The sequence below is a fragment of the Bufo gargarizans genome, chromosome 2, assembly GCF_014858855.1.
Source record: "Bufo gargarizans isolate SCDJY-AF-19 chromosome 2, ASM1485885v1, whole genome shotgun sequence".
NCBI classification, from domain to species: domain Eukaryota; kingdom Metazoa; phylum Chordata; class Amphibia; order Anura; family Bufonidae; genus Bufo; species Bufo gargarizans.
The window spans coordinates 294,215,482-294,243,223 of record NC_058081.1 but is presented as its reverse complement, the minus strand read 5'-3'; the positions used below and the strand labels follow the sequence as shown (position 1 = coordinate 294,243,223).

The following is a 27,742-nucleotide window of genomic DNA, read 5'->3' as shown; positions in this document are numbered from 1 at the left end:
TGTAACCAACCCTATCAAGTTCTTTAAAGGGTTTCTACCACTTGCTGTGGACACATTTTGTTTTCAGTTCGTCTCTGCATTCGGCGCAGTCAATGTCTGAGTGGTCAGACATTGACTGCGCCGAATGCAGAGACGAACGGCGCAGGCGCGAGATTTCGGACGCCAGAAGCAGGGGGAGGATCGATTTCACTAGGAGATGGGCGTGCTGGAGCGAGGAGCTGGGCGGCAGTTTATGAAGGTAGACGGAGCCTCTAGGTGCTGAAAAGACACCCGCATAGCACCTAGAGGCTCATTTGCATAAATATAAAAGTGCTTTTTTAAAGAAAACGGCGGAACGGAGGAATATAATACTTGGCTTGTATGGTACATCAGACACTAGCGGATCGCTAGTGTCTGAAAACGAAATGTGTCCACAGCAAGTGGTAGAAACCCTTTAAAGGCAAGACTGCATGAGTAATGTCAAAGTGACAGTGACATATATGGCTATAGGTAAGTGGAACTTCGCCAGTGATAGCAAACCTGTTTAAAAGAGTTTTCAGACATATTAATACTGATGACCTATCAGTATGTGATTGGTGGGGGTTCGACACCCAGGAGCCCCGCCAGAGGAGGTCATCAGTATTAAAACCTTGGAAAACTTTAAAGGGGTTGGTTACTCTGCATGTATTTTCTACTACTGTGTGGGAGGCAGGAAAAAAGTACTTTTCCTAATATAAGTCTTTAAAGGGAGTCTGTCATCTCCATATGGCCATATACAGTGCTTACATGGCTCTGTAGCACACCTATACAGGATTGTATCGGTACCTTTGTTCTTTTCTTTAGACTTGCACCAGCAGGAAAAACAAAGTTTAATTAATATGCAAATGAGCACTCTCAAGTGCCCAGGGGAGGAGTTCAGTGTGTAGGTGCCCAGGCTGCTCTGCCTTCTTTTCACTTTACTCCTCCCCAGCCTCTGCCTCTGCCCGTCCTCCAAGTCCGGACCTATCAATGAGGCAGGAGACTTGGAGGGCGGGCAAAGGAAGAGACTGGGGAGGAGTAAAGCCCTATACACAAACTTTATTATATATTGCTTTTTCTATTTAAGATAGGTGTTATGTTAATATGAATTGCCCTACTTTCTGCATATTATTTGGAACTGTCCTAAGAATCAGGTATTTGGGAACCTAATGCTCAGTGTAATAGATGTTAAGTACTAGCTGGTTGATCTTGTCCTTCCAGCATGTGTGATCATAGATGATACCTCTCAATTAGTCATTGACTCCACAAGAAGCACCTCCCTCTGTGCAGTTGATGATCGTCAGTACTGGCTTTGAAAAAATTGGATTCATTTGGTGGAAATTTTTTTTTGAATATTAAAGACTTTTCTCTCTTACTAATCTATTTGATAAATAGGGCAATGCTGGTTATAAAACAACAGAGGAGTTTTTCATTATTTTTTTTATCTCGTTTGCATGTCTGAAGCAAAGTGATGAGATGGGGCATATATTTATTGCACATTGTGTATGAGCTGTACGATATACACCAAGGATCAGCAACCTCTGGCACTCCAGCTGTGGTAAAACTATGACTCCCAACATACACACTTGCTTGGCTTTTGTCTGAACTCCTATAGAAGTGAAGGGAGCATGTGGGGTGTTGTAGTTTTACCACAGCTGGAGTGCCGGAGGTTGCTGACCCCTGATATTCAGGTGTTTAACTTGGTCCCACTGCCATAGATGTATAATATCTAGCGCCTAACCAAACATTTGTGAAAGAATGGTTTGTTCGAAAGAGCTCAGTGAATTCCAGTCCTGTAATAGTATGACATTGTTACAAGCCACTTCATGTCCACTGGACTGTGGAGCCGTGCAAACGTGTTCTGTAGAGTCTGATGGAGGAGTCTAGGTTTGACGAATGCCAGGAGAACATTACCTGCCTGACTACCAACTGTAAAGTTTGTTGGAGGAGCGAAAATGTCATGGGTTTGTTTTTCAGAGGTTGGCCTTGGCCCCTTATTTCCAGTGAAAAACTGTTTCAACTTTATATAGTTTTTTTCTTAAATACCCCCACCTAGAGGGACCGGTCAAGAGAAAAATATTTATCTGCTCCCTGACACTCAGTTTTGGCTCTAAGGCTTCCAGGCTGTATTCACTAGACCTCTAAATGGGGTTACTTGCGCTGCTGCTGCGGTAATGTGTCCACAATCAGCACGTCATCTCTGTGGTTAGTAATTGGCTGCACCGATGCACGTGACCTCATCCATGTTGGAGATTTACATGCGGGAACTAAAGCATAGTGAAGACAGCATTGGACCCACAGATCTGGAACAAAGCATTATGATGCAGATAAATATGTTTCCTGGGTGGGTGGAGTATTTAAAAAACTGTACGGAGTTAGGCAACCTCTTTAATACTTTAGCATACCAAGATATTTTGGACAACTGTATGTTTTCAACTTCGTGGGAACAGTTTGGGGAAGGCCATTTTCTGTTTTAGCATGACTGTGCCCCAGAGCACAAAGCAAGGTCCGTAACGGCATGGTTGGGCGAGTTTGGTGTTTTAGAATTTGACTGGACCACAAAGAACTTTGACCTCATACCCACTGAACACCTTTGGGATGAACGAGAATGGGGATTGTGAGCCAGGCCCTCTTGTCCAACACTGGTCTGACCTCACAAATGCACATCTGGATGAATGGGGAAAAATTCCCACAGACACTCCAAAATCTTGAAGAAGTCTTCCCAGAAGAGTGGAAGTCGTTTTAGCTGCAAAGGTGGACTAATTGTTGCCTTTGGATTTATAATGGTATATCGTAGCAGCATGTAATGTGTAGATGTTTGAATAATTTTGCCCATATAATAGTGGATATATAAAGGAAAGGAATACAAAGACATTTTTTTTAAAAATTCACACCCTCTATTACCAAAAGATAGGGCCCCCTTTGGCTTAAGCAACTCCATACATTACATGGTTGCCCATTTGTTTGAATGGCTAATATTTAATACAACATGTCCCCTATATAGTGACCAGTGTAGGGAAATGTATGGCTAGCTTTCCCTGCCAATATCTGATCACTTTTAACCTGAAAGTGTATTTAATAAAAAGCAGAGTTTTACTGCAATAAAATATATTTAGATCAATACCTATTAGGTAATATGATCACTTTATATATAGAAAAACCCTTTATTATCTATCTCTCACCAAACAAGCATGCAGATAAATAATTAAACACCAATCCAATCATCCAAGGCGTAGAAGAGTGGGGATCCTTGGATGGAGCAGCAAAAAACTGAGATCAAACTGAAAACAGAATTGCAGTAAAGGGAGTATTGAAAAAGTAAGAAGGCAAAGATCAAACCCACTCAATGGAGGACTATGGGTTAAAAACACACACTCCAGGACCGGTGCTTACTTTCTGTTGTTGAAGTTGCTATAATTATTTGATAGGGATGGAGGAGAAACCTTTGGTAATGCTGAAAAATGTGTTGCACCTGGTAACCTTCAAAACACGAAGACAGTTGTGAAAATGTTGAAGGATGACAGGAAATGCAAAATGTGAGCAAAACACAAACCCCAAGATGCATTGTCTCAAAAATATTAGTTCTTTTTAAAAGAAAACAAAAACACACACACACACAAATGAGTGGTCATGGTTGTACTTGTTAATGTGAAAAGGGCCCACATAAGCCTTAAGATTTAAGTCTGTCCAAGACCTCCTGCACCCACTAAACAAATTGGAAATGGACAGCAGGCAAGGGTGACCATAGTCGTTATCCAGCATCACCTCAGATTAAATTTCCATATTTTACTTAAAGGGAGTCTGTCAGCAGTTTCAACTATACAAAACTGATTACAGTGCCAGGTGTTGGCCAGGGAGAACTCTTGTGGAGTTTCTATTAGAGGGTGAATACAATACTCACAAAAAGTTAGGGATATTTGGCTTTCGGGTGAAATTTATGGAAAATGTTCATGATACAGTGATATTATATCATGAAAGTAGGGCATTTAAGTAGAAACATGCAATGGTGATTTCCTCATCTCAAACTATTTATTGAAACAAAAGCCAACAACAGTGGTGGGTATAACCGCACAAAAAATGTCAATGTCTCAATAACTTGTCATGTGGCCTTGAGCATTAGTTACAGCTTGACAACGATGTCTCATGCTGTTCAAAAATTGACTTATTGTCTGCTGAGACATGGCATCCCACTCTTCTTGAAGGGTGGCCCTCAGGTCATTGAGGTTCTGGGGTACAGAGTTCAGAGCCTCTACACGGCGACTTAGCTGATCCCGTAGCTTTTCAATGGGATTCAGATCTGGAGCAAGTGCAGTTCACTCTATTTCAGGTATCCCAGTCTCCAGCAGCCATTCCCTAATGATGCGACCTCGATGAGCTGGCGCATTGTTGTCCGTGAAGATGAAATTAGGCCTGTGTTGTTCATGCAGACGCACAATGAATGGATTAATGATGTTATTCAAGTAGTATGGGCTTGTCACCATTCACAAAATGTAGGGCAGTTCTGTATTGACGAGACACACCTGCCCACACTGTAAAACCACCACCACGACCACCAAAGGTTAGTTTAGTGACAACAACATCGTTGGTGGCCATAATTTCTGTTTAGCGTGAATTGACTTTCATGGCTAAACTGGATGGACAGATGTCTTTTTTCAGCCTTATAAACTATGTTACTATGTTATCAGTGAAGAGCACTGAGGCCTACTGGTCTTTTATCCACCGTAGATGCTCCCTGGCCCATGCAAGACGGTGACGCCTGTTCCTGGAGGTGTGGTCAGGTACCCTTGCAGGTCATCTAGCACTCAGACCACGCTGATGTAAACGGTTTTGAATGGTCTGACATAACACTTGGATGCCTCTCACCTCCCTTAAATGTGCCTTGAGTTGTGTGGCATTCATCATCCGCAGGGCATTGTTCACAATGAAGCAGTCATCAGTGTGGGATGTGGACAAAGGGCGTCCACTTCTATGTATGGTTGTCACAATACCAAAATTTTGATTCGATTTCAATACCATAAAAAAGTATTGCGATACTCGATACCAATCGATACCACACAAAAAAAATACAAAAAAAACACCAAAAAAGCTGCGTGCATTCCGCATTTTCTGTTACGTTTTTTTCTGTTACGGCGTTTACCACACAGGAGATATTTTTTTATATTTTAATAGTTTGAACTTTTAGGACGTGGCGATATGTAATATGTTTACAGTATTTATTTATTGTTTATATATTTTATATGTAAAATTGGGAAAGGGGGGACAAGGTGACAAAAAAAATGGCGAATGGGGCTAAAACCTGGGATCTTTTAATCCCTTTTCCTATTCATCCTAACAGAGCTCTATTAGGGTGAATAGGACTTCACACTGTGCCTGCTGCCCTGTGCACACAGCAGCAGGGAGCTTACCATGGCAGCCAGGGCTTCAGTAGCGTCCTGGCTGACATGGTAACTGATCAGAGCCCCGCCCCTGCCACTGAACCACCAATTAAGAGAAGGCCCAGGGGACCATGTGGCCATTGCCATCAATAACTTGAGATCAGCACGTTCCATGTTCTCTGATACTAGGCTGCACAGTAGCGCAGCCTAGTATCGGTAAAAGGCAAATCCCAGTATCCAATCGATCCGGGTACAAATGTACCACTTGGGTATCGATAATTCGATACCCAGTGCAACCCTAATTTTATGCCTTTCTGTGACTCTTCCAGTCTCTCTGTATCAACCTGCTGATGACACTCTAAGCTAGGGCTGAAACGATTATTCGAATAACTCGATTAAATCGAGTCAAAAAATTCATCGATGCAGTTTCCCTGCATCGATGAATCGTTCAGATCACGTGATCACGGAGCGGGAGTGAAATAAGCGTCTCACTCACCGCTTCCGTGTCCTCCGGAGCCAGAGAGGCAGGACTGAGCGGCTGGCACAGCTGAGGAGGGAGGGAGGAGGAGGGAGTCTCTCCCTCCCCACTGTGCGCGGCTGCCGCTGAAGACCAAGGAGGAGGGGAGGGGAGGAGGAGAGGAGGGGAGGGACTGTGGCCACTGCACCACCAATGAATGTGCCGTTCATATCCCACAGGGTCCCCCTCCTCCCCCCCATCATTGGTGGCAGTGTCAGTTCCGATCGGAGCCCCAGCAGTGTAATGCTGGGGCTCCGATCGGTTACCATGGGAGCCAGGACGCTCTTAAGTCCTGGCTGCCATGGTATGTTAGTAGTGAGCAGAGAGCAGCGCATTATACCCACGTGCGCTGTGGCCGGCGGTCGCTCCTTCTCATAGGTCTGTGCGGCGCATTGCTAATGCTGTAAGCATTAGCAATCCGCCGCACAGACAGAAGGAGCGACCGGCGGCCACAGCGCACGTGAGTATAATGCGCTGCTCTCTGCTCACTAACATACCATGGCAGCCAGGGCTTCAGTAGCGTGACTCCTGGCTGCCATGGTAACCGATCGGAGCCCCAGCATTACACTGCTGGGGCTCCGATCGGAACTGACACTGCCACCAATGATGGGGGGGGGAGGAGGGGGACCCTGTTGCCACTGCCACCAATGATTAATACTGGGGAGGGGGGGTTGTGTTACCAGAGGGGGCATATCAGAGGCTGGGGGGAGAGGCAGATCAGAGGCTGGGGGGAGGGGGGGAGGCAGATCAGAGGCTGGGGGGAGGGGGGGAGGCAGATCAGAGGCTGGGGGGAGGGGGGGGGAGGCAGATCAGAGGCTGGGGGGAGGCAGATCAGAGGCTGGGGGGAGGGGGGGAGGCAGAGCAGAGGCTGGGGGGAGGCAGAGCAGAGGCTGGGGGGAGGCAGAGCAGAGGCTGGGGGGAGGCAGATCAGAGGCTGGGGGGAGGCAGATCAGAGGCTGGGGGGAGGCAGATCAGAGGCTGGGGGGGGGGGGCAGATCAGAGGCTGGGGGGGGGGGCAGATCAGAGGCTGGGGGGGGGCAGATCAGAGTCTGGGGGGAGGCAGATCAGAGGCTGGGGGGAGGCAGATCAGAGGCTGGGGGGAGGCAGATCAGAGGCTGGGGGGAGGCAGATCAGAGGCTGGGGGGAGGCAGATCAGAGGCTGGGGGGAGGCAGATCAGAGGCTGGGGGGAGGCAGATCAGAGGCTGGGGGAGGCAGATCAGAGGCTGGGGAGAGGCAGATCAGAGGCTGGGGAGAGGCAGATCAGAGTCTGGGGGGAGGCAGATCAGAGGCTGGGGGGAGGCAGATCAGAGGCTGGGGGGAGGCAGATCAGAGGCTGGGGAGAGGCAGATCAGAGGCTGGGGAGAGGCAGATCAGAGGCTGGGGAGAGGCAGATCAGAGGCTGGGGGGAGGGGGGGAGGCAGATCAGAGGCTGGGGGGAGGGGGGGAGGCAGATCAGAGGCTGGGGGGAGGGGGGGGAGGCAGATCAGAGGCTGGGGGGGGGGCCAGATCAGAGGCTGGGAGCAAGCAGATCAGAGGCTGGGGGGAGGCAGATGGAGAGTGGTTAATGGAGGCTGCAAGCACCACCTTGGCATGTATAAAGTTATTGGTTTAGAGAGGGGTTAATGAAGGCACCTCCAAGGTGCTTTCATTAACCTCTTCAGACCAATAACTTTATACATGCCTAATGCCAAGGTGCTTCCATTAACCCCTCCAAACCCAATGGGCATGTATAAAGTTATTAACCCCTTCAAACCAATAACTTTATACATACCTAATTACGTACGTTATTTTAAGTAGCTTTTTCTTATTAGATTACTCGATGAATCGAGAAATATAATCGATAGAATACTCGATTACAAAAATATTCGTTTACTGCAGCCCTACTCTAAGCCCAGTGGTCACTTCTGTCTGAGAACATCCTTGAAGCCTAGCAATGGCGTGGTACTGTTGATCAATTGTTTCTTTGTCTCATGATGTCAAAATATGAACAGCATGATAAGGTGGACTGTTTAAATACCGATTCTAATTGTACCAGCTCCTTGTAAGGGAACAGCAAGTTGTGCAAAAAGTACTCAAAAAAACAGTTGGACACGTGCATTCAAAAGATTAGAGAAGGTCACATTAAGTTCACCTGTAAAGGTTAGAGTGCATTTTAGGTTCATACTGAAATTCCATCCACAAGCCAAATATCTCAAACTATATGTAGCATATACATTTTTATTATGCTGGTTTTTGCTTCTTAAGCTCCCGGGAAGGAGGGGAGCTTCATTGTGAAGTTCTCTCTGTACTGAGCTGCTTCATAACCCTACCTGTCTGCTCTGACAGCTGTAGTGGTCTCCTGGTTGGATGCTACAGATGTCCCTCAGAACAGAGGAGAGGGGATTTGATCACAGAGTGCACTTCACAGTGAAGCTCTGCCTCTTAGAAGAACAAATGTTCATACTCTTACTACTGCTGAAACCAAAAGCTTCACAAAATGTATATTTGTACTGCTCTCCTCAGCCCCTACCTAGTGCTGTAGGCAGCTTAGCATGGTCAAAACTGCTGACAGAATCCCTTTAAATAAAGCAATATACTGTTTAATTTAGAGGCATTCAAAATGTTAATATTATTTTGGCTGAAGAAATAAATAGGGAACTTCAACCCAAGGTGGTGCTGAGCTTTGTCTTTAATATCCAGGAAGAACCCATGGCTTGAAGTCAAAGTGTTCTCCGCCTCCTCCCCAGTTTTATCCATAAGCTAATGTACATGATGATTACATTTGTTTGGGCGGGTTGACTTTACTTGTATATATGATATACGTGTACTCCTATATATTGTAGTGTGACTGAAAGGTATATAAAAAGATCAAAAAAACACACAGAACGTTTGTAAACCCTGTGTTTTTAGAGTATAGGAAACAAGATATGAGAAAAGCATCATCCGTTTAAAAAAAATAAAAAAATATATATCTTTCCAGCAATTAGGAAAAAATGGCTACAGTCACAATAACAACTCTCACTTATCTGGTTTGTATGTGGATTGTTAGTGGTGCTGCTTAGCTTCCGTTATCCAAAATGTCTTGATAACATAATAAATCCTCTCCACCCACTGAATTCTTTGCAGGCACTTACTAAAAACCCTGTTGACCACAAATGGAAGGTGGTTTTATTTTGCCTTTAGGCTTAAAGGGATTGTGCAGGTCATATATATTGATGATCGGGAAGAAGTGGTCACATGGAGCGTCACCTCCTCTTCAAACAGCTGATTGTTGGGGTGCCGGATGACGGACCCCCACCGATCAGATATTGATGACGTATCGTGGAGATAGGTCATCAATATATATGGCCTGCTCAACCCCTTTAAAGACACTTCCCACTCCTTAATAACTATGGCCCATTCTTAGAATAAAAAATCCAAATCTGATCAGCTGCTCTGCAGTTACAAACGCAATCCACTACACAGTGGATGGCGCTGTGTAGTTCTGTCGTCAACTTCCAGCTACTCTAAAACAGCTGAATGGCAGGGGTTTGAGGTGTTGGACTCCCACCAATCAGATATTGATGGCCTATCCCAAAGATAGACCATCAACAATAAAGAAGCAGACGGAGGCTTCAAGTCAGTCATATGAATTAGAGGACTCTCAATCTAACTGCCACATTTGATGGGAGTGGCTGACCATCTAAAGTGTATATGTGAGGAGAAAAAAGGGTCGGGCAAGTTTAATATGCCAAATCCTTTGTTCTCAAGGTAGATAAACTGCCACCAGAGCTGTTTGGCAGCAGTTTATTGCAATGCACAATATTTTGTTCCAAAGAGTGCTGGCAGCGTCAGACTGTGCAGGGACACCTTCACACACTGGTGACACCAGCTGCAAATTCATTAATAAACTTCTAGTGCCAATAACTTAGGAATGAAATAATAGTTATATACACTGAGCAAAAATATAAACGCAACACTTTTGGTTTTGCTCCCATTTTGCATGAGCAGAACTCAAAGATCTGAAACATTTTCTACATACACAAGACCCATTACTCTCAATTGTTCACAAATCTGTCTAAATCTGTGTTAGTGAGCACTTCTCCTTTGCTGAGATAATGCATCCCACCTCACAGGTGTGGCATATCAAGGTGCTGATTAGACAGTATGAATATTGAACAGTTGTGCCTTAGACTGCCCACAATAAAAGGCCACTCTGAAATGAGCACCGTTTTGCCTTAATGTAGGGCAACAGTCAGTGCAACACATCTCCGTCATATAGAGTTGATCAGGTTGTTGATTGTGGCCTGTGGAGTGTTGGTCCAATCCTCTAATAGCTGTGCGAAGTTGCAGAATATTGTCAGGAACTGGAACACGTTGTCGTATACGCAGATAAATCAATAAAATGCACCTGTGTTCGTTGTCCATAACATACGCCTGCCTATACCATAACCCCACCGTCATCATGGGCCACTCGATCCACAACGCTGACATAAGCAAACCGCACACCTATACAATGCCACACGCGCTGTCTGCCATCTGCCCTGAACAGTGAAAACCGGGACTCATCCGTGAACAGAACGCCTCTCCAACGTGCGAGACGCCAATCGAATGTGAGCATTTGCCCACTCAAGTCGACTACGACGACGAACCGCAGTCAGGTCCAGACCCCGATGAGGACGACGAGCATGCAGATGAGCTTCCCCGAGACGGTTTCTGACAGTTTGTGCAGAAATTCGTTGGTTATGCAAAACGATTGTTGCTGCAGCTGTCCGGGTGGCTGGTCTTAGACAATCATGGAGGTGAACATGCTGGATGTGGAGGTCCTGGGCTGGTGTGGTCTGCGGTTGTCAGGCTGGCTGGATGTACTGCCAAATTCTCTGAAACGCTTTTGGAGACGGCTTATGGTAGAGAAATGAACATTCATTGCATGGGCAACAGCTCTGATAGACATTCCTGCAGTCAGAATGTCAACTGCACGATCCCGCAAACGTTGCGACATCTGTGGCATTGTGCTGTGTGATCAAACTGCACATTTCAGAGTGGCCTTTTATTGTAGGTAGTCTAAGGCACACCTGTGCAATATTTATGCTGTCTAATCAGCACCTTGATATGCCACACCTGTGAGGTGGGATGGATTATCTCGGCAAAGGAGAAGTGCTCACTAACACAGATTTAGACAGATTTGTGAACAATATTTGAGAGTAATGGGTCTTGTGTATGTAGAAAATGTTTCAGATCTTTGAGTTCAGCTCATGCAAAATGGGAGCAAAACCAAAAGTGTTGCGTTTATATTTTTGCTCAGTGTTTATAAAAAAAAGCTCTAGTGTCCTTACTGCATGCAAATATACACATACACATATAAAAAACACTTACTTCGGCAATGAACCTCTTGGCCACTGACCATCTTGATTTCTTTGTTCTATTACCAGCATCTGTGGAAAAAATTTAGAGGCAAAGACAATATCAAAAATAGGTTATATTTTAAAAACTAGGTTAAAAGTATAACTTTCTTCTGATCAATCATCTAGCCTAATACTTTTCTCACCTACAGTACAATGTGCCATTTTCCTCCATAAGAACACACAAACGGCAGTATAAAAAAATGTCCATGCAGTTTCCATATTCAGCCCTGTTAGAGGCTACTTGTTGGAGAGGCATCTACTCACATCATGTTCTCTCTAGAGTTACAGTATTATGCCTGAGCAGCAGTGGCAGATTTTTAGTAGACCATGTGTCCTCTCACTTTATGATCTGCCATTACCAAGCAGATAAGATAGAGTGAGACAAATAAGATAAGGAGAGCACACTTTCTACTGAATAGCAAGGAATAGTTAGTATAGATAGTTTCAAGCAGTCACAAAAACCCTGGGTCCCTCAAGGCCAATGCACATAGCCCAATACTCAGGGCAATCATGGGAAGGAATGGTTGGTTCCTGCTCATTGCCAGCTCATTCACATGCAGAAAGCATCCCCTTTCTATGGGAATTAACAATCATTACTACGATCATTTATCCAATACAGATTCATTGCTTGTGGCAATCACATCTTTGTCTATACAGGATGACGTGCTGCGGAAAAAAAGATGACCGTTTTGTACCGCATAACAGATGCCTGACTACCTGATGAATGAGCAATCGTTCATTCACTGGATGATCAGCGGCACCTTTACATGGCACAATATTTTGCATCCGTGTCCAATTCGCATTTTTTTGCAGAGAGCTCACGGACCCATTCATTTCTATAGGTCCGCAAAAACACAAAACGGATGCCGCTGTCCACATCAGTTTGTCGTTTTTAACAAATTATAGAATGTGTCCTATTCTTGTTCGTATTGTGGACAAGAATAGTCATTTCTAGTGTTAATAGTGAGAAAAATGTCCACAAAAGATGTCCAAATTTTGCAGACCGAAATACAAATATGGTCGTGTACATGAGGCCCAATATAAAAATAATTAAGGTAACAAATTTAATTTTAAAGTGTCCACCTTGGATAGTGCCTTTTTGTTGGAAGGGCTCCTAGAAAATATGTAATAGTGTACATTTCCCTAACAGCACCAACACAGGGAAAATTAAATGGATTTTCAGGTTATGTGACGTTATCCCCTCTCCACTGATAGGAGATAAGTATTAGCTGGGTGGGGTCCCTACCACTGAGACCCCCATGATCACGAGAACATGGAGCCTTCCGAAATGAACAGAACGTCCAGTCGGGCAAGCTCACAGCCTCTCCTTCCATTTCTATAGGAGTTTAGTGGTCAGCTATCTCTGGAACTCCAATAGAAATGAATGGAGCAGCTGTGCAAGTGCCTGACTGGCCAATTCGTTCATTTTGGGGTAGTTTAGCGGGTGCCACAGCAAACACCTGGCGCTAATGTCTCTGATCGGCAAAAACGCTGATCAGAGACATTTAATCCCTCGGATGCCATAGTCAATTGTGACCACAGCACAGCTCCCCTACACTGAGATCAAGGGAGCCACTGGTTAGTTGCAGTAGCAGTAAGGAGATCTAATATAAGTGCAAAAAAAAAAAAAAGCTTTTAAAAATAAAAATTACCCCCTTTTCCCATAATAAAAACAATGATCATTTTCACCACTGCATCCCAAAACGCTCGTACTATTATAATATACAAATATTTATCCTGTACAGTGAATGCTATAACTATACTGTACAGTGAATGCTAAAAACTTTTTCCAAAGTTTTCATATTTTTGTTTTAAATCTTAAAACACAAGAAAAACTATAAAAGTGTGGTATTGCTTAAATCGTACTGACCCAGAGAATGATGGTAACAACAGTTTTACCATATAAGGAACGCTGTAAAAACAAAGTCCATAAAACTATGGTGGATTCAGGTTTTATTAATATTTTTAAATTCCACCCCATGTGTATTTTTTTCCAGCTCCCCACTACATTGTATGCAATATTCAACAATAGAAATAGAGAGCGCAATTTGTCCTGCAAAAAATAAGCCCTCATACAAAAATTAAAAGTTATGGCTCTGGGAAGTCAAGAAGTAAAAAAACAAACACAAAAAAGGAAAGTTGCAGGGTCTTGAAGGGTTTAACTCAGAATGCCATAAAAGGTTAACAGACAACTTTTTAAACGGGTTGTCTGGACAGTAAATTATTTTTTTGTAAAATAAATTAATAAAAAAACTAAATTCTCACTACACTGACACGCCGTTGTTCCCCTTCCAACCTTTCGGGTCCCCTGCCACTAATGTAAACAACAGGCTGCAGATGTGACCTGGTAGCAGGTCACATTTCCATGTCAAGTGGGACCAGGCAATACATTGACCAGCAAGGGACCCAAGAAGCATTGAAAATGGACTCACAGTTTTTTCTTTTTAAAGGGTTTCTGCCACCAGATTTTGAGATTTTTCGCTGACTGAAACAAGCGATCTGCTAGTGTCTGCTCTTGTATCACCTTTGTCTGCTGCCGTTAAGCTTAAAAACATACTTTTATTGATATGCAAATGACCCTCTAGGTGCTATGGGGGTGTCTTTTCAGCAACTAGAGGCTCCGTCTACTCACCATGTCTGCTGCCCAGCTCGTCCCTCCAGCCCGCCCCTGCTCCTTTTGATTAACAGCCAATCTCGCTCCATCTCGAATTCCAGCACCTGCGTCGTGCGCTTCTGTATTCAGTGCAGTGACTGTCGGACCGCAGTGAAGATGCCGGCGCAGGGAGCGGTCTGACAGTCACTGCGCCTGCGCCGAATACAGAAGCGCACGGAGCAGGTGCTGGAATTCGAGAGGTTGGCTGTCAATCAAGAGGAGCAGGGCGGGCTGGAGGGACGAGCTGGGCAGCAGACATGGTGAGTAGACGGAGCCTCTAGGTGCTGAAAAGACGCCCCCATAGCACCTAGAGGCTCATTTGCATATTAATAAAAGTATGTTTTTAAGCTTAACGGCAGCAGACAAAGGTGATACAAGAGCAGACACTAGCAGATCGCTAGTGTCAGTCAGCGAAAAATCTCAAAATCTGATGGTAGAAACCCTTTAAGCATTTTGAGTTGTTTTTTGTTTAAAAAAAAAAAACTTTTACAGGTCGGACACCTGTTTAAGGGTATTCAAGGTTATCTTGGGATCTCATTATATTAGTACAGCATTACTGTTACAATATTTTAAAGGCTAAACCCAATAATCCCCACCAATATACATGTGTGAATCTTTTTTTTTGGTATTAGATGGTAGCTCTGCCTTTCCTTTAATTACCAACAAAATACTATCCACGCTATTAGACTATGTGGCAGTGCTTTCAGGCCAGTACTTTACCTGTCCTTGGTATAAGCCAGCATCCTGTATAGTGCTTTCAGGTTTATTTAGAGGTTCAAATGTATTGCTCATATATTTGTTCCACAGTCTGGTCTCTTTTTCATCTGGAATACTGAAGATTTTTCTCATCTCCTTCTCAATCATGTCTAAACGAAGGAACAAAGATATTTAAAGAAGCATTAGCTCTAAAACTCTAAAATGATAAAATACTTTGCTTGCTGATTTGCTAAAAAAAAAAAAAAAAAAAAAAAAAGCTTTATGAACAAACAGTTTAGACTACTTTCACACTTGCGTTGGCGAGTCCGGTATTGAGATCCGGCAGAGGATTTTAATACTAGAATTATTTATTATTATACACACTTATATAGCGCTATATTCCGTGGTGCTTTACAGACATGTCATCATACTGTAAATGGATCCGTTTTCTTTTGCATATTAGGACGTGGTTGAGTGAAATCAAAATGGAAAATCTGGATCCGTCACTAAATACAGCAGTTTTGTGTCCGTTCGCAAAACTGAATGCTGACGGAACGGAAGACATCCTGATGCATCCTGAATGGATCTCCTTCCATTTAGAATGCATGAGGACTAAACGGAAACATTTTTTTCCTGGTATTAAGATCCTCTGTCGGATCTCATTACTGGAAAACAAAAACGCAAGTGTAAAAGTAGCCTTACTGATATCTACATTCGGTTTGGGTTGTTGACCCTTCCCAACATAACATTCACTGTACGTGTAAAACGGATATCAGGTCTTTAACCTCTTAGGGCAAAATGCCATCAATAAAATGCATGGCAAGTAGAACATAAGGAGCTCTATCCCCCCTGGATTGCTGCCATCTCTCCCTAATTGCTGATGATCCTGTGTGCTCTGTGCTGTACAGGGTGATCGCCAAGGGCTGTGATAAAACTACAGTACAACTCCCAAGTTGCACGCTTACTTGGCTGTTCTCAGAAATCCATAGAAATGAATGGAACATGCTAGGAGTCGTAGTTTTACCACAGCTGGAGTGCCGGAGGTTAGCCATCACTGGCCTACAGAAACCACCCCTGCATCCTGTCTGTGTGGGCTCGCACTCCTCCTCCATAACCAATCTTACCTATTACCAGATTATCTTACCCACATTTAGGGGTGACCCCCTCATTTTCTACTGTGAAGCTCCTGTCCTCCCATTTAGCCTGTTTGTTGGCTAATTAGGCTGCATTGTGTGGGCTGATTAGGCCTGTGCCAAATTGGCGCGTCACAATTATTTGTGCTTAATAGGTGCGTCACAATTTTTTGCACCTAGTGGCAAAGGCCATTTGATTGCTATGGCAGCCTGGGTCTTTTGATGGCGCCCAGGCCTGCCATAGCTAAGTTCCTATTACATTATTAATAGAAATGCTGAGACTGTACCATAGACTGTAATGGTAAACTATTTCAGTCTATGGTATAAGCAATGTGATGATCGGATGTTCAAAAACCCTAAATAAAAATTAACAATAAAAAAATAAACATTATTTGTAGCGAACTGTTCAGAAAATGTCCAAACTATTAAAATATAAAAAAGTACTGGGATCTTAACGGGAAAAAATGACAATGACCAAATCGCTGTTCTTTTGGTTACTTCACCTCTTCCCCCTCAAAAAAACTGGACAGAAAGTGAGCAATGAGTTATCCATACCCCAAAAAGGCATCAATAAAACCATAGATCATGCACCACTGTAGACAGAAATCTAAAAATTTATGGGTGTCAGAATATAGGGATGCAAAGCAAATCGTTTTTTACATTTATTATATTTTTTAAGTATTTTTGTTCGTTTTGCACAGGACCCACTGTCAATATGCCTATTCTTATCCACAAAACAGAGAAAATAGGACATGTTCTATAGTTCTATAAATATGTCAAAAGGTAGTTTATAATAGAGTAAATCAGTGGTCTCCAACCTCTGGCTCTCCGGCTATTGGGAAATAGTAGTTTCCCAACAGTGAAAGAACCACAGTTTAACGACCACTGGATTAAACAGTAATACATAACTTAAAATTAAACTGCCAATTAGGATCAAGCAAAAAAAACAAAGGCCGTACCTATTGTGTCAGCTTTACTAAATCTTCTTGTTATCACATTGTTCATATTGCCATTCTCGCATAGCTTTAATTCGGTTAGGTAAACTTCGACTTTGCAGTGCTTTACAAACATACCCTGTTCAACAACCTGGAAATGGAAATCCACAGCAAAAGTCAGTACAGGAATTTAGAAGCAATGACGTAGTAACTACAAGTGTGGAGGACTAAAAGGCGAACGTTTTGTATATTAAATATTATACCTCCAACATCAGCACTATGAGGTTATGAGAATCCATAGAGGAGTTATCTGAGCAGAGTACGTTTGTAGCTGGTTCCTACACTGCCCTGAATATTGTAGGTTTAAAGGGAACCTGTCACCAGTTTTATGGTGTCCTAACTAAGGGCAATATAAATAAGTGACTGATTCTCTTAGCAAAATGCTGGGTCACTTTCTTTAATTGACCCAGTCAATCTGCCAACATCTTGTATGGAAAAGCTCCAGCTCATAATGATGAGTGCTGAATATTCATGAGCTCCTGACTCTCCCCGCCTACCTGCTGCTGAATGACAGTTATTTTCCATATGAATCAGCAGCAGGTGGGCAGGGGAGTGGCTATATCTCTGAATTAAATAAACACTGGACTCACTGACATCACGCTGGACTCCAATTAACTCATTAGCATGCGGCATGTGGCAAGTTTGTATATATATTATGAAGTAACCATCTGTCAAACAAGTAAGTCAATACATCTAAAGTATTTTTTAGTAGTTAATGATTGTATATAATTAGTTAGATAATAATCAAATATCCACGTGACAGGTTCCCTTTAAGTAAGTCCAAAGTAAGGCAGTATATTTAGTGATAGGGACCCATCTGCGGAAGCCACCTTGACGCCTGGTAGATGGGCCCGACACATATGTGCGCTAAGAGCTTCCATTACTCATTTATAGTCGGGATTGTACCCCTTTTATCTAGAATGACCCCGATTTCTTAGCTCTATTGTTTGTATATATAATAGTGTGCAGCCATCTTGTTTTTTGTAATTATGTTTGCTTCAAGGATGTGCACCTGTGATTCTGAAGGTTCTAGTCTAAATTTTCTTGCATCACACAGATGCCATCCGTATTTTTTGAGGACCGCATACGGTCCTGAGAATGCACCCTAACTTATACGTGATGTCCACGGAGCCTAAACTCCCCCCCCCCCCCCCCCCAAAAAAAAAACAAAAAAAAAAACACTGTCATCATGTTGTCTGCAGTGGCTGTCCCTAACTAGAGATGAGTGAATTTCATGTTATGAACAGGTTTTGCAGGGAAAAGTATATTGGATGGTAGGGAACACCTGATTATCAGATTTCTTAAATTCGGAAGTTGTCTGAAGCAAATCATGGAAGGGTCTGGGAAAATTGTCCTGAGATGGTCATCTCTGAGTAGAGTACTGTGCAGTTTTCTTGCATTTTTTTTTTAGTACCTCTAGTTGTGGGTTGTAGGTCAGTACCTCTAGTTGTGGGTTGAGGAGCACGGCAATCAATGGGTTTCATCGATATATAGATGTTTGTATTAATTTGTTTTAATGTATAAATAAAGTCTGTACAAAATGCGCCACTTCTCGTGTCCAAATATTATTTGTGTATGGATATACTGTATCATCACTTGTGTCCTAGAACACAAGATGAAGTAAAGTATGCATGTACAATATACAGAACCAAATAAGCACCAGATATATAGACATTGTAGAAAATCAATTGCAATGACCTATGAGGATTTTGCTAAGGGTATGTTCACATGTGCCTTCAGACCCCCTGTCAAACAGAAACCACAAAAGAACCCTGTCAGACTCTTTATAAGTCATTCTCTGGAATCTGCCATAAGATCGGTGTGCAACAGCACAGACTAACTCCCATTTATTTGTGTAAAGTGTAAAGACGGCCATGCAAGAATGGTAAATCATGATGAAAATTGGCAACTCAATAAACACGGCTTCCAGTTCTTCAGTTCTAAAGCAACTGCCATAATGTGTACCTTTCATTGATAGGTTCTTCCTGGTGCTCACCGTTAAAGTTGTTGTGCCACAAAATACATTCTAAAGTTTTCAAACTTTTGTAAGTGAATATAATTAAATTTAGTATAGCTACAACTAAAAGTACACGCCCCTGAGCTGCAGGACTGAAAAAGAATCAAGCAGAACAACTGGAGCAATGAATGGGACAATCTCTGGTTCCATGTGAAGTACAGGGCTGGTTTGTTAGAAAGGGATTGCCATGTACTATATGATGTTTGATTTTCATTATTTTTTTACATTGATAATGGAATAACCCCTTTAAAGGGGTTTTCTGGGAGTACAATACTGATTACCTGTCCTCAGGATAGGTCATCAATATCAGATTGGCAGGGTTGCTGGTAGTCAGACCCAAACCACTGCGGTGAGAGATGTAGCCTCCTCATGGCATACCGACCACAATGTATGGCATACCAACCACAATTGTGGTCTCCTCATGGCATACTAACCACAATTGTATAACGGCTATGCTTGGTATTGCAACCCAGACCTATTCAATTGAATGGGAGTGAGCGGCACATAGGCCCCTTGATGGATGAACGAGATATTATTGTCCTAGGTGCGCCTTGTGCCCTCTTTAAACAACTGATCGGCGGAGGTCCCGGCTGTTGTACCAACCAATATTGAACTCCTAGAAAACCCCTTTAACGTTGGGTAGAATCCATGTATCCACAGTGCTATGGTCATGGCAGTGAACCAATGAAATGTGAAAACTTATCTGTTCATAATTGATACGGTTGAAACCAAGGGATAGGTGGGGAATCCCAGAAGGAAGTGAGACTCAGATTTCTACACATTTTCATAAGCATTAATGTTGTTTACTTTTTAGAATTCATCTAAACCCTTTTTTGAAACTAGTAGGTATATATTAAAGCAAGGGACAGCTCACCTCTGGTTCAAGATGGCAAGGTGCACCAATCAGATGTCCTACCCCGACCACCAAGAAAACAATTGTAATATAGAAAAGAATGGGCACTCTTATAGCTGGACCACAAAGTTAGTCAAGCGATATTAATTTATTAGTAATATATAAGCAATTAATGCCATACATACAATTAATAAATGATAAAAACTAATAAAATTGGTATCAGTCCGCTGATATAGCTCGGAGGTCTACATAGAAGACGTAAAAATATATGAAAAATATAGGAAAAATCGGTAGAAAACTGGTTACTATTCCGGCTGTCTGTATATAGTCAGTTAGCTACAGCGGTGACTGATACCGGATAAATCCCCACAGAATAAAGCAAACAATAGTGAGTACAGTGACTAGTGAACAAAAAGTATATGCAAACCAAATATCCACCAGTAGGTGGCGTGTGCTAGTAAAAATAATACAATAGTGACAATAAATTCATGGAAAAAACAATGTTCCTAATACTAAAGTAGATAATTGTGAAGATATATATGTGAAAAATGAATCAGTGCTCAAACCATTGCAGTATTCAGTAGTATGACACTCGGTAATATTCAGTAGTGTGGCGGCTCAGTAATAAACACTCCGTCTCCTTAGTTAGTAATGATATTAAAATTCAGTCTTTCTGCTATATTGTAGCAGCTTCCTAAAAGGCAATTCAGACCGTATTCCAATGTTAGATCCACTCAGTTCCTAGGAGTGATCTGAATGGCCCCAAGTTATAGTCCAGCAAATTCCGGTAAAGGTAGTACAATATAGGTGCAGTAAGCTGATTTTACAACAGTCAGTACAGTTACAGCAGCATTGGGTATAGTTTCTTACTTACGTTCAAACCTGCTAACCACCGTGGCGTCCCACGTGGTATAAGTTCAGGGTAAGCTTACCTTACTGCTGAATAGGAAAACTGTACAGTCCGATTTTTGTAGCTGTAAATGCAGACACTAGCTCTGCCAAACTACAGGTGCACGCTGAATTTCCTTAGTTTGGAAAAGATGTTCCACCTGTGGTTCGATCATGCCCGTAGGTGGCTGGACTATGTCCAAAAAGGCAGCGGATCCTTTTCTTTAGAAGCGCTTTTCTTGGTACAGCTGATAGTGCCAGGTTATTAAATGGAACTTGTCTGTTTTAGGCTACTTTCACACTTGCGTTCGGGGCTCCGCTTGTGAGTTCCGTTTGAAGGCTCTCACAAGCGGCCCCGAACGGATCCGTCCAGCCCTAATGCATTCTGAGTGGATACGGATCCGCTCAGAATGCATCAGTCTGGCACCGTTTGTCCTCCGCTCCGCTCAGCAGGCGGACACCTGAACGCTGCTTGCAGCGTTCGGGTGTCCGCCTGGCCGTGCGGAGGCAAACGGATCCGTCCAGACTTACAATGTAAGTCAATGGGGACGGATCCGTTTGAAGTTGACACAGTATGGCTCAATTTTCAAACGGATCCGTCCCCCATTGACTTTCAATGTAGGAAGGAGGACAACCTTCGAAACGCGTCTGGCGTGAAGGAATTGGAGCTGACTAATACTTTTACCAATCTTATTCGTTTTTATCATTTATTAATTGTATGTATGGCGTTAATTGCTTATATATTACTAATAAATTAATATCGCTTGACTAACTTTGTGGTCCAGATATAAGAGTGCCCTTTTTTGAAACTGTCCACTGTTCCTGCTGTGACCACGTCCTGAGGAAGTCTATTCCACAGAGTCACAGTTCTTACAGTAAAGAAGCTTTGACGCTTCCGGAGACTGAACTTTTTCTTCTCCAGTCGGAGGCAGTGCCCCCTTGTCTTTTAAGGGCATTTGACATGGAACAGTTTTTCACAGTATTTTTTGTATGGCCCATTTATATACTTGTATAGGTTAATCATGTCCCCCCTTAGACGTATCTTATCAAGACTAAATAAAATCAATTATTTTAATCTTTCTTCATAACTAAGACCCTTCATGCCCCTTATCATTTTAGTCGCTCTCCTCTGTACTTTTTCCAGCTGCAGTGTGTCCTTTCTATGGACTGGTGCCCAGAAATGAACTGCATATTCCAGATGAGGCCGCACCAGCGCTTTGTAAAGTGGTAATATTACATCCCTGCCCCGCGAGTCCATGCCTCGTTTAATGCATGACAATATCCTGGTGGCCTTAGAAGCAGCTAATTGACATTGTATGCTGTAATTTAATCTACCATCCACAAGGACACCCAAATCCTTCTCTATAAGGGACTCTCCCAGTGTTACATGACCTAGGACAGTGATGGTGAACCTTTTAGAGACCGGGTGCCCAAACTGCAACCCAGAACCCACTTATATATATATGGGAAAATGCCAGCACTGAATACTACAGTCCAGTATAGTATATCTTCCATGTACTTTATCATTTAGCTATAATAGCCTTACTACATTCAGTGAGCTGCCTGTGCTGTCCATAGCGTGCCCTGCACTGATTAATGGCAGGAAAAGTCTAAAGCATATTGGAACACCATAGACTTTTTCCAGGGAGTGGGAGCCCAGTGGCAGAGGGCTACGAGTGCCGCCTCTGGCACCCGTGCCATAGGTTCGCCACCACTGACCTAGGACATATAAAGCACAGAGATTATTACTACCAAGATGCATAACTCTACATTCATCCACATTGAACCTCATTTGCCAAGCTGATACCCAATCACTCAGAGTGTTCAAGTCAGCTTGTAGTTTATGGATATCTTCCATAGACTGTACAGTACTACATAGCTTAGTGTCATCTGCAAAAATAGAAATGGTGCTAGTAATCCCAGTCCTCGATATCATTAATACATAAATTAAATAATAAGGGGCCCAGCACTGAACCTTAGGGTACACCACTTATAACCTGGGACCATTCTGAATAAGAATTATTGACCACAACTCTCTGGACACGGTGCGTCAGGCAGTTTTCAATCCAATTACAAACTATACTTTCCAAGCTAACTGGTCTACAATTACTTGTGAAGGACCTAGATCCTTTTTTGAATATGGGCACCACATTTGCCTTGCACCAATCCCTTGGCACTGTACCAGTACCTAGAGAATCTTTAAAAATTTTAAACAGGGGCACAGCAATGACTGAACTGAGCTCTTTAAGCACTCTTGTGTGTAATCCATCTGGACCCGCAGCATTGTTCACATTTACCTTATTTAGGACCATATCTACAGTTAGCCAATTGAGTATATTACTGGATGTACTAATAGCCCCAGCACCACAGATATCAGCTCCTTTTGTATATACAGAGCTAAAAATAACATTTAGTAACTCTGCCTTTTCCTTAAGTCCAGTGACTACCCCCTTCCCCCCTTTACCATTATTTAGGGGACCTACCTGTGCTCGGACCTTGTTTTTTTATTTTTTCATTTATATATTCAAAGAATTTTTAGGAATTTGTTTTGCTCTCTTTTGCCACCAGCTGTTAATTTTGTATTTTTGCCAATTCTATCTCCTTTTTACAGATTTTATTAAGCCCTTAGTAATCTTCAATTGCTACAGCTGACCCCTCAGATTTGTACTTTTTATATTATATTTTGTCCTTTTTACAGTAGCTGTAAGCCACGGGTAGTGTTGTTTCGGGTATCAAACTTTCGATACCCAGTCGATACTTTTGTCCCGGTATCGATACGATACCAGGATTTGCACAGCCCAGTATCAGACAACATGAGCGATCTGCAGTCAGCGTGGCCATGTTCCCTCAGCAGCACGGGGAGAAGGAAGCAGTCTCTCCCTCCCCCTGTGCTGCTGCCGCTGCCACCAGTGTGAGCGCAGTGGGGAGGAGGAGGGGAGAGGCTGTGGCCACTGCGCCACCAATGATAACTAACGTTTAATACATTACAAATACAAGCGGCAGAAACACATTGCCGGCACCCTGCCTCTGATCGCAGCGCCCTGTCAGAGGTCGGGTGCCGGCAATGTGTTTTTGCCGCCGGCTGTATTTGCATATTAAACGTTAATTATCATTGATGGTGCAGTGCACCAGCCCCCTCCACAGTATTAAAATCGTTGGTGGCAGTGGCAGCTTCTGATCAGAGCCCCAGCAGTGTAATCCTGGGTCTCTGATCGGTTACTATGGCAGCCAGGGCGCTACTGAAGCCCTGGCTGCAATGGTCAGCTCCCTGCTGCTGTGTGCACTATGCACAGACCGATTATCGGTTTTACAGATATTATCGGCCGATATTCAGGATTTTCAAAGTTATCGGTATTGGCATCTATTCTGCAGATATGCTGATAACTAATCGGAAACAAGGATCGAGCTGCTGTCAGCGCGATCCGTGTTCCCTCAGCAGCACAGGGGAGAAGGAAGCAGTGTCTCCCTCCCCCCTGTGCCGCTGCCACCAATGAAAGGAGAGAGAGGAGAAGAGGGGTGGAGGGGCTGTGGTCACTGCACCACCAATGATGTTAACGCACTCATTCATTCAAATTCGACAGGGGGCAGGAGGTTGCTGCAGAATCATATAGCCGCCCCCGACCTCTATGACAAGTAGCTGCCATCCGCGGCAGTTAACCCCTGCTGCACCTAAGGTGTTAACTGCCGCAGATCGCAGCTACCGCTCATAGAGGTCGGGTGCGGCTATATGATTCTGCAGCCAGCACCCGCCTCCTGTATATGAATTAATGGGCGAGTTATCTTCATTGGTGGTGCAGTGCACACCCCCCCCACTCAACCCCAGTATTAAAAACATTGGTGGCGCAGTGCGCCCCCCAGTATTAATGATTGGTGGCAGTGGCCACAGAGTCCCCTCCTCCTCATTGGTGGCAGTTTCTGATCAGAGCCCCAGCAGTGTAAGCCTGGTGCTCCGATCGGTTACCATGGCAGCCAGGACGCTACTGAAGCCCTGGCTGCCATAGTCAGCTCCCTGCTGCCCTGTGCACAAAGCACAGGGCAGCAGGGAGAGTGTGAAGTCCTATTCACCCTAGTAAAGATCTATTAGGGTGAATAGGACAAGGGTTCTAGTCCATAAGGGGGCTAAAAGTTAGTTTAAAAAAAAAAAAAAAAAAAAAAAAAAAAATGAAATAGTATAAATGAAAAAGAAAGATTTACAAAAAAAAAAAGCTACACGTTAACAATAAACATGTTTATGTTCAGCAGATTTGTGCAGGAATTATTTTTATTTTTTTTTCAAAAATGAAAATGCACAGAATATCAGTATAAATTATCGTCTATTGGCCTGAAAGTTAGCAGATTATCGGTATTGGCTCTAAAAAAAAAAAAAATCTATATCGGTCGATCCCAATGCACAGGGCAGCAGGGAGAGTGTGAAGTCCTGTTCATCCTAATAGAGCTCTATCAGGGTGAATAGGACAAGGGATTAAAAGATCCCAGATTCTACCCCTAAGGGGGAAATAGTTATTAAATAAACTGCAAAAAAAAAACACAAAATAGTATAAATCACCCCCTTTCCTAATTTTACATATAAAATATATAAAAAATACAATAAAATATTACATATCACCACGTCCAAAAAGTCCAAAATATAAATAAAAAAATCTCTCTTATGAGGTGAACACTGTAAAAGAAAAGAAATAAAAGAAAAACTGCGCGATTCACCATTTTTATTTTTAGTCACCTTGTCCCCCCAAAAAATAGGATAGGACTGTTCTATTATGTGCCAGATGTTGCATAAAATGCGGAAGGCACGCAGCTTTTTTTTTGCGTTTTTTTTTTTTTTTTTGCGTGGTATCTTTTTTTTACGGTATCAAAACATGCTGCTGAGTCTCCCAGCAGGCAGACATGTCACTCAGGGCAGCTCTTGTATCCACTCCCTTAGCAGTGTCATTATACAGCTGGTACTTGTAGTCCTACACATACACCATGCTGCTGAGTCTCCCAGCAGGCAGACATGTCACTCAGGGCAGCACTTGTATTCACTCCCTTAGCAGTGTCATTATACAGCTGGGACTTGTAGTCCTACACATACAACATGCTGCTCATTCTCCCAGCAGGCAGACATGTCACTCAGGGCAGCTCTTGTATTCACTCCCTTAGCAGTGTCATTATACAGCTGGGACTTGTAGTCCTACACATACAACATGATGCTGAGTCTCTCAGCAGGCAGACATGTCACTCAGGGCAGCTCTTGTATACACTCCCTTAGCAGTGTCATTATACAGCTGGGACTTGTAGTCCTACACATACAACATGCTGCAGAGTCTCCCAGCAGGCAGACATGTCATTCAGGGCAGGACTTGTATTCACTCCCTTAGCAGTGTCATTATACAGCTGGTACTTGTAGTCCTACACATACAACATGCTGCAGAGTCTCCCAGCAGGCAGTCTTGTCACTCAGGGCAGCTCTTGTATTCACTCCCTAAGGCTGGGTTCACACCTGAGCGTTTTACAGCGCGTTCCTACGCGCTGTAAAACGCTCAACAAGCAGAAACCAATGATTCCCTATGGGAATGGTTCACACTTGGGCGTTTTACAGCGCGTACGATCGCGCTGTAAAACGCCCGACGCTCCAAAAAGTACATGAGCGACTTTTGGGGCGTTTGTGGCCATAGGACACTGTAGTGAATCACACAAACGCGCGTCAAACGCGCGTTTACTATTACAAAAACGCGCATAAAAATGCGCGTCAAAAACGCGCGTAAAACGCGCGTTTGCGCAACGCTCAAGTGTGAACCCAGCCTTAGCAGTGTCATTATACAGATGGGACTTGTAGTCCTACACATACACCATGCTGCTCAGTCTCCCAGCAGGCAGACATGTCACTCAGGGCAGCTCTTGTATTCACTCCCTTATCAGTGTCATTATACAGATGGGACTTGTAGTCCTACACATACACCATGCTGCTGAGTCTCCCAGCAGGCAGATGTCACTCAGGGCAGGACTTGCATTCACTCCCTTAGCAGAGCAGGGGGAAGGGGCAGAGATTGTTGCTATTACAGGTAAACAAAGGGCCAGAAAAGAACCAGGGAAATGAGGAAATATAGATTATTATTTTTTTGCATAAAACTTGCTTAGCTCAGTTATATATTGCTGCCCACCAGATTTTCAGTGCTATATTTTTTTTTTTCATAACTCGGACAACCCCTTTAATATTTACAGCCCAGTCATGCGAAGAATCCAACCATTTCTCAGCCACACCAACTACATCTATGTGTTGTTCTAGTACCATGGCCTTTTCTAGATAGACTTTTGGCATTTGTGAAAATACATTTTAAATTACTATTACCTGTAAAGTTAATATATGGGATTTCTGGGTTACCTTGGTTGATGTTTGTATGTAACAGGTTCTTGTTACCAGCAGTCCTATTTGTCATCGGTGTATAGTTCTGCCCAGTCTTCTCCCTACTTTCCTCACCAACCCCAGCCCCCACTAAATCTCCTCCTATATCCCACTCTCTATCTACACTATCTACTCCCTTAGGGCTCATTCACACGAACGTGTGCTGCCCATTGCAGTAATGCTGACCGCATTTGCAGATCCGCAATACATGGGCACCATTTCGTAAGCATTACGGATGCGAAACCATTCACTTCAATGGGACCTCAAATCTGGAGATGCGGAACGGAAGCACAGAACAGAACACTACGGAAGTGCTTTCTAGGGTTCCGTGCCTCCGCACCGCAAAAAGATAGAACTTGCTCTATCTGTTTGCGAAACGGATGGATGACGGACCCATTCAAGTGAATGGGTCTGCGATCCCCATGCAGCTGCCCCACGGACGGTGCCCGTGCATTGCAGACCGCAATGCACAGCCCACAGCCCAAGCACGGGCTTCACACGGTCGTGTGAACAAGCCCCTATTAGTATGACCCCCCACCTTTCCCCCAGATCCTAGTTTAAAAGCTCCTCCAGCCGTCAAACCATTTTCCCCCCAGGGCAGTTGCACCCTCCCCATTAAGGTACAGCTCATCCCTACTGTAGAGCCTGAAACCGACAGAGAAGTCAGCCCAGTTCTCCATGAACCCAAACCCTTCCTTCCTGCACCAGCTCTGAGCCCCTTTTTAACTCCCTAAGCTCCCGTTGTCTCTCTGGTGACGCTCATGGCACTGGTAGGATTTCTGAAAACACTACCCTAGAGATCCTGGACTTGAGCTTCTCTCCTAGTTCCCTAAAATAATTTTTAAGGACCTTCCATCTGGGGTTGGAGCCCT

General features: G+C 43.5%; 1 protein-coding gene across 4 annotated transcripts in view; it reads right to left on the bottom strand.

Moving 5' to 3' along the window:
* Window positions 1–27,742, bottom strand: part of USP15 (ubiquitin specific peptidase 15) — a 121,117-nt gene that overhangs the window by 59,920 nt on the left and 33,455 nt on the right. For 2 of the 4 annotated variants that reach the window (XM_044280391.1, XM_044280392.1), the window contains exons 4-6: window positions 16,695–16,821; window positions 14,627–14,772; window positions 11,225–11,283 (exon numbers count right to left, since the gene is read on the bottom strand). In XM_044280391.1, coding sequence (XP_044136326.1) covers window positions 11,225–11,283; window positions 14,627–14,772; window positions 16,695–16,821 — 332 coding nt within the window. Of the gene's footprint in view, window positions 1–3,390; window positions 3,478–11,224; window positions 11,284–14,626; window positions 14,773–16,694; window positions 16,822–27,742 lie in introns of those variants that run through there. The other 2 variants (XM_044280394.1, XM_044280393.1) reach the window with 2 other exon arrangements.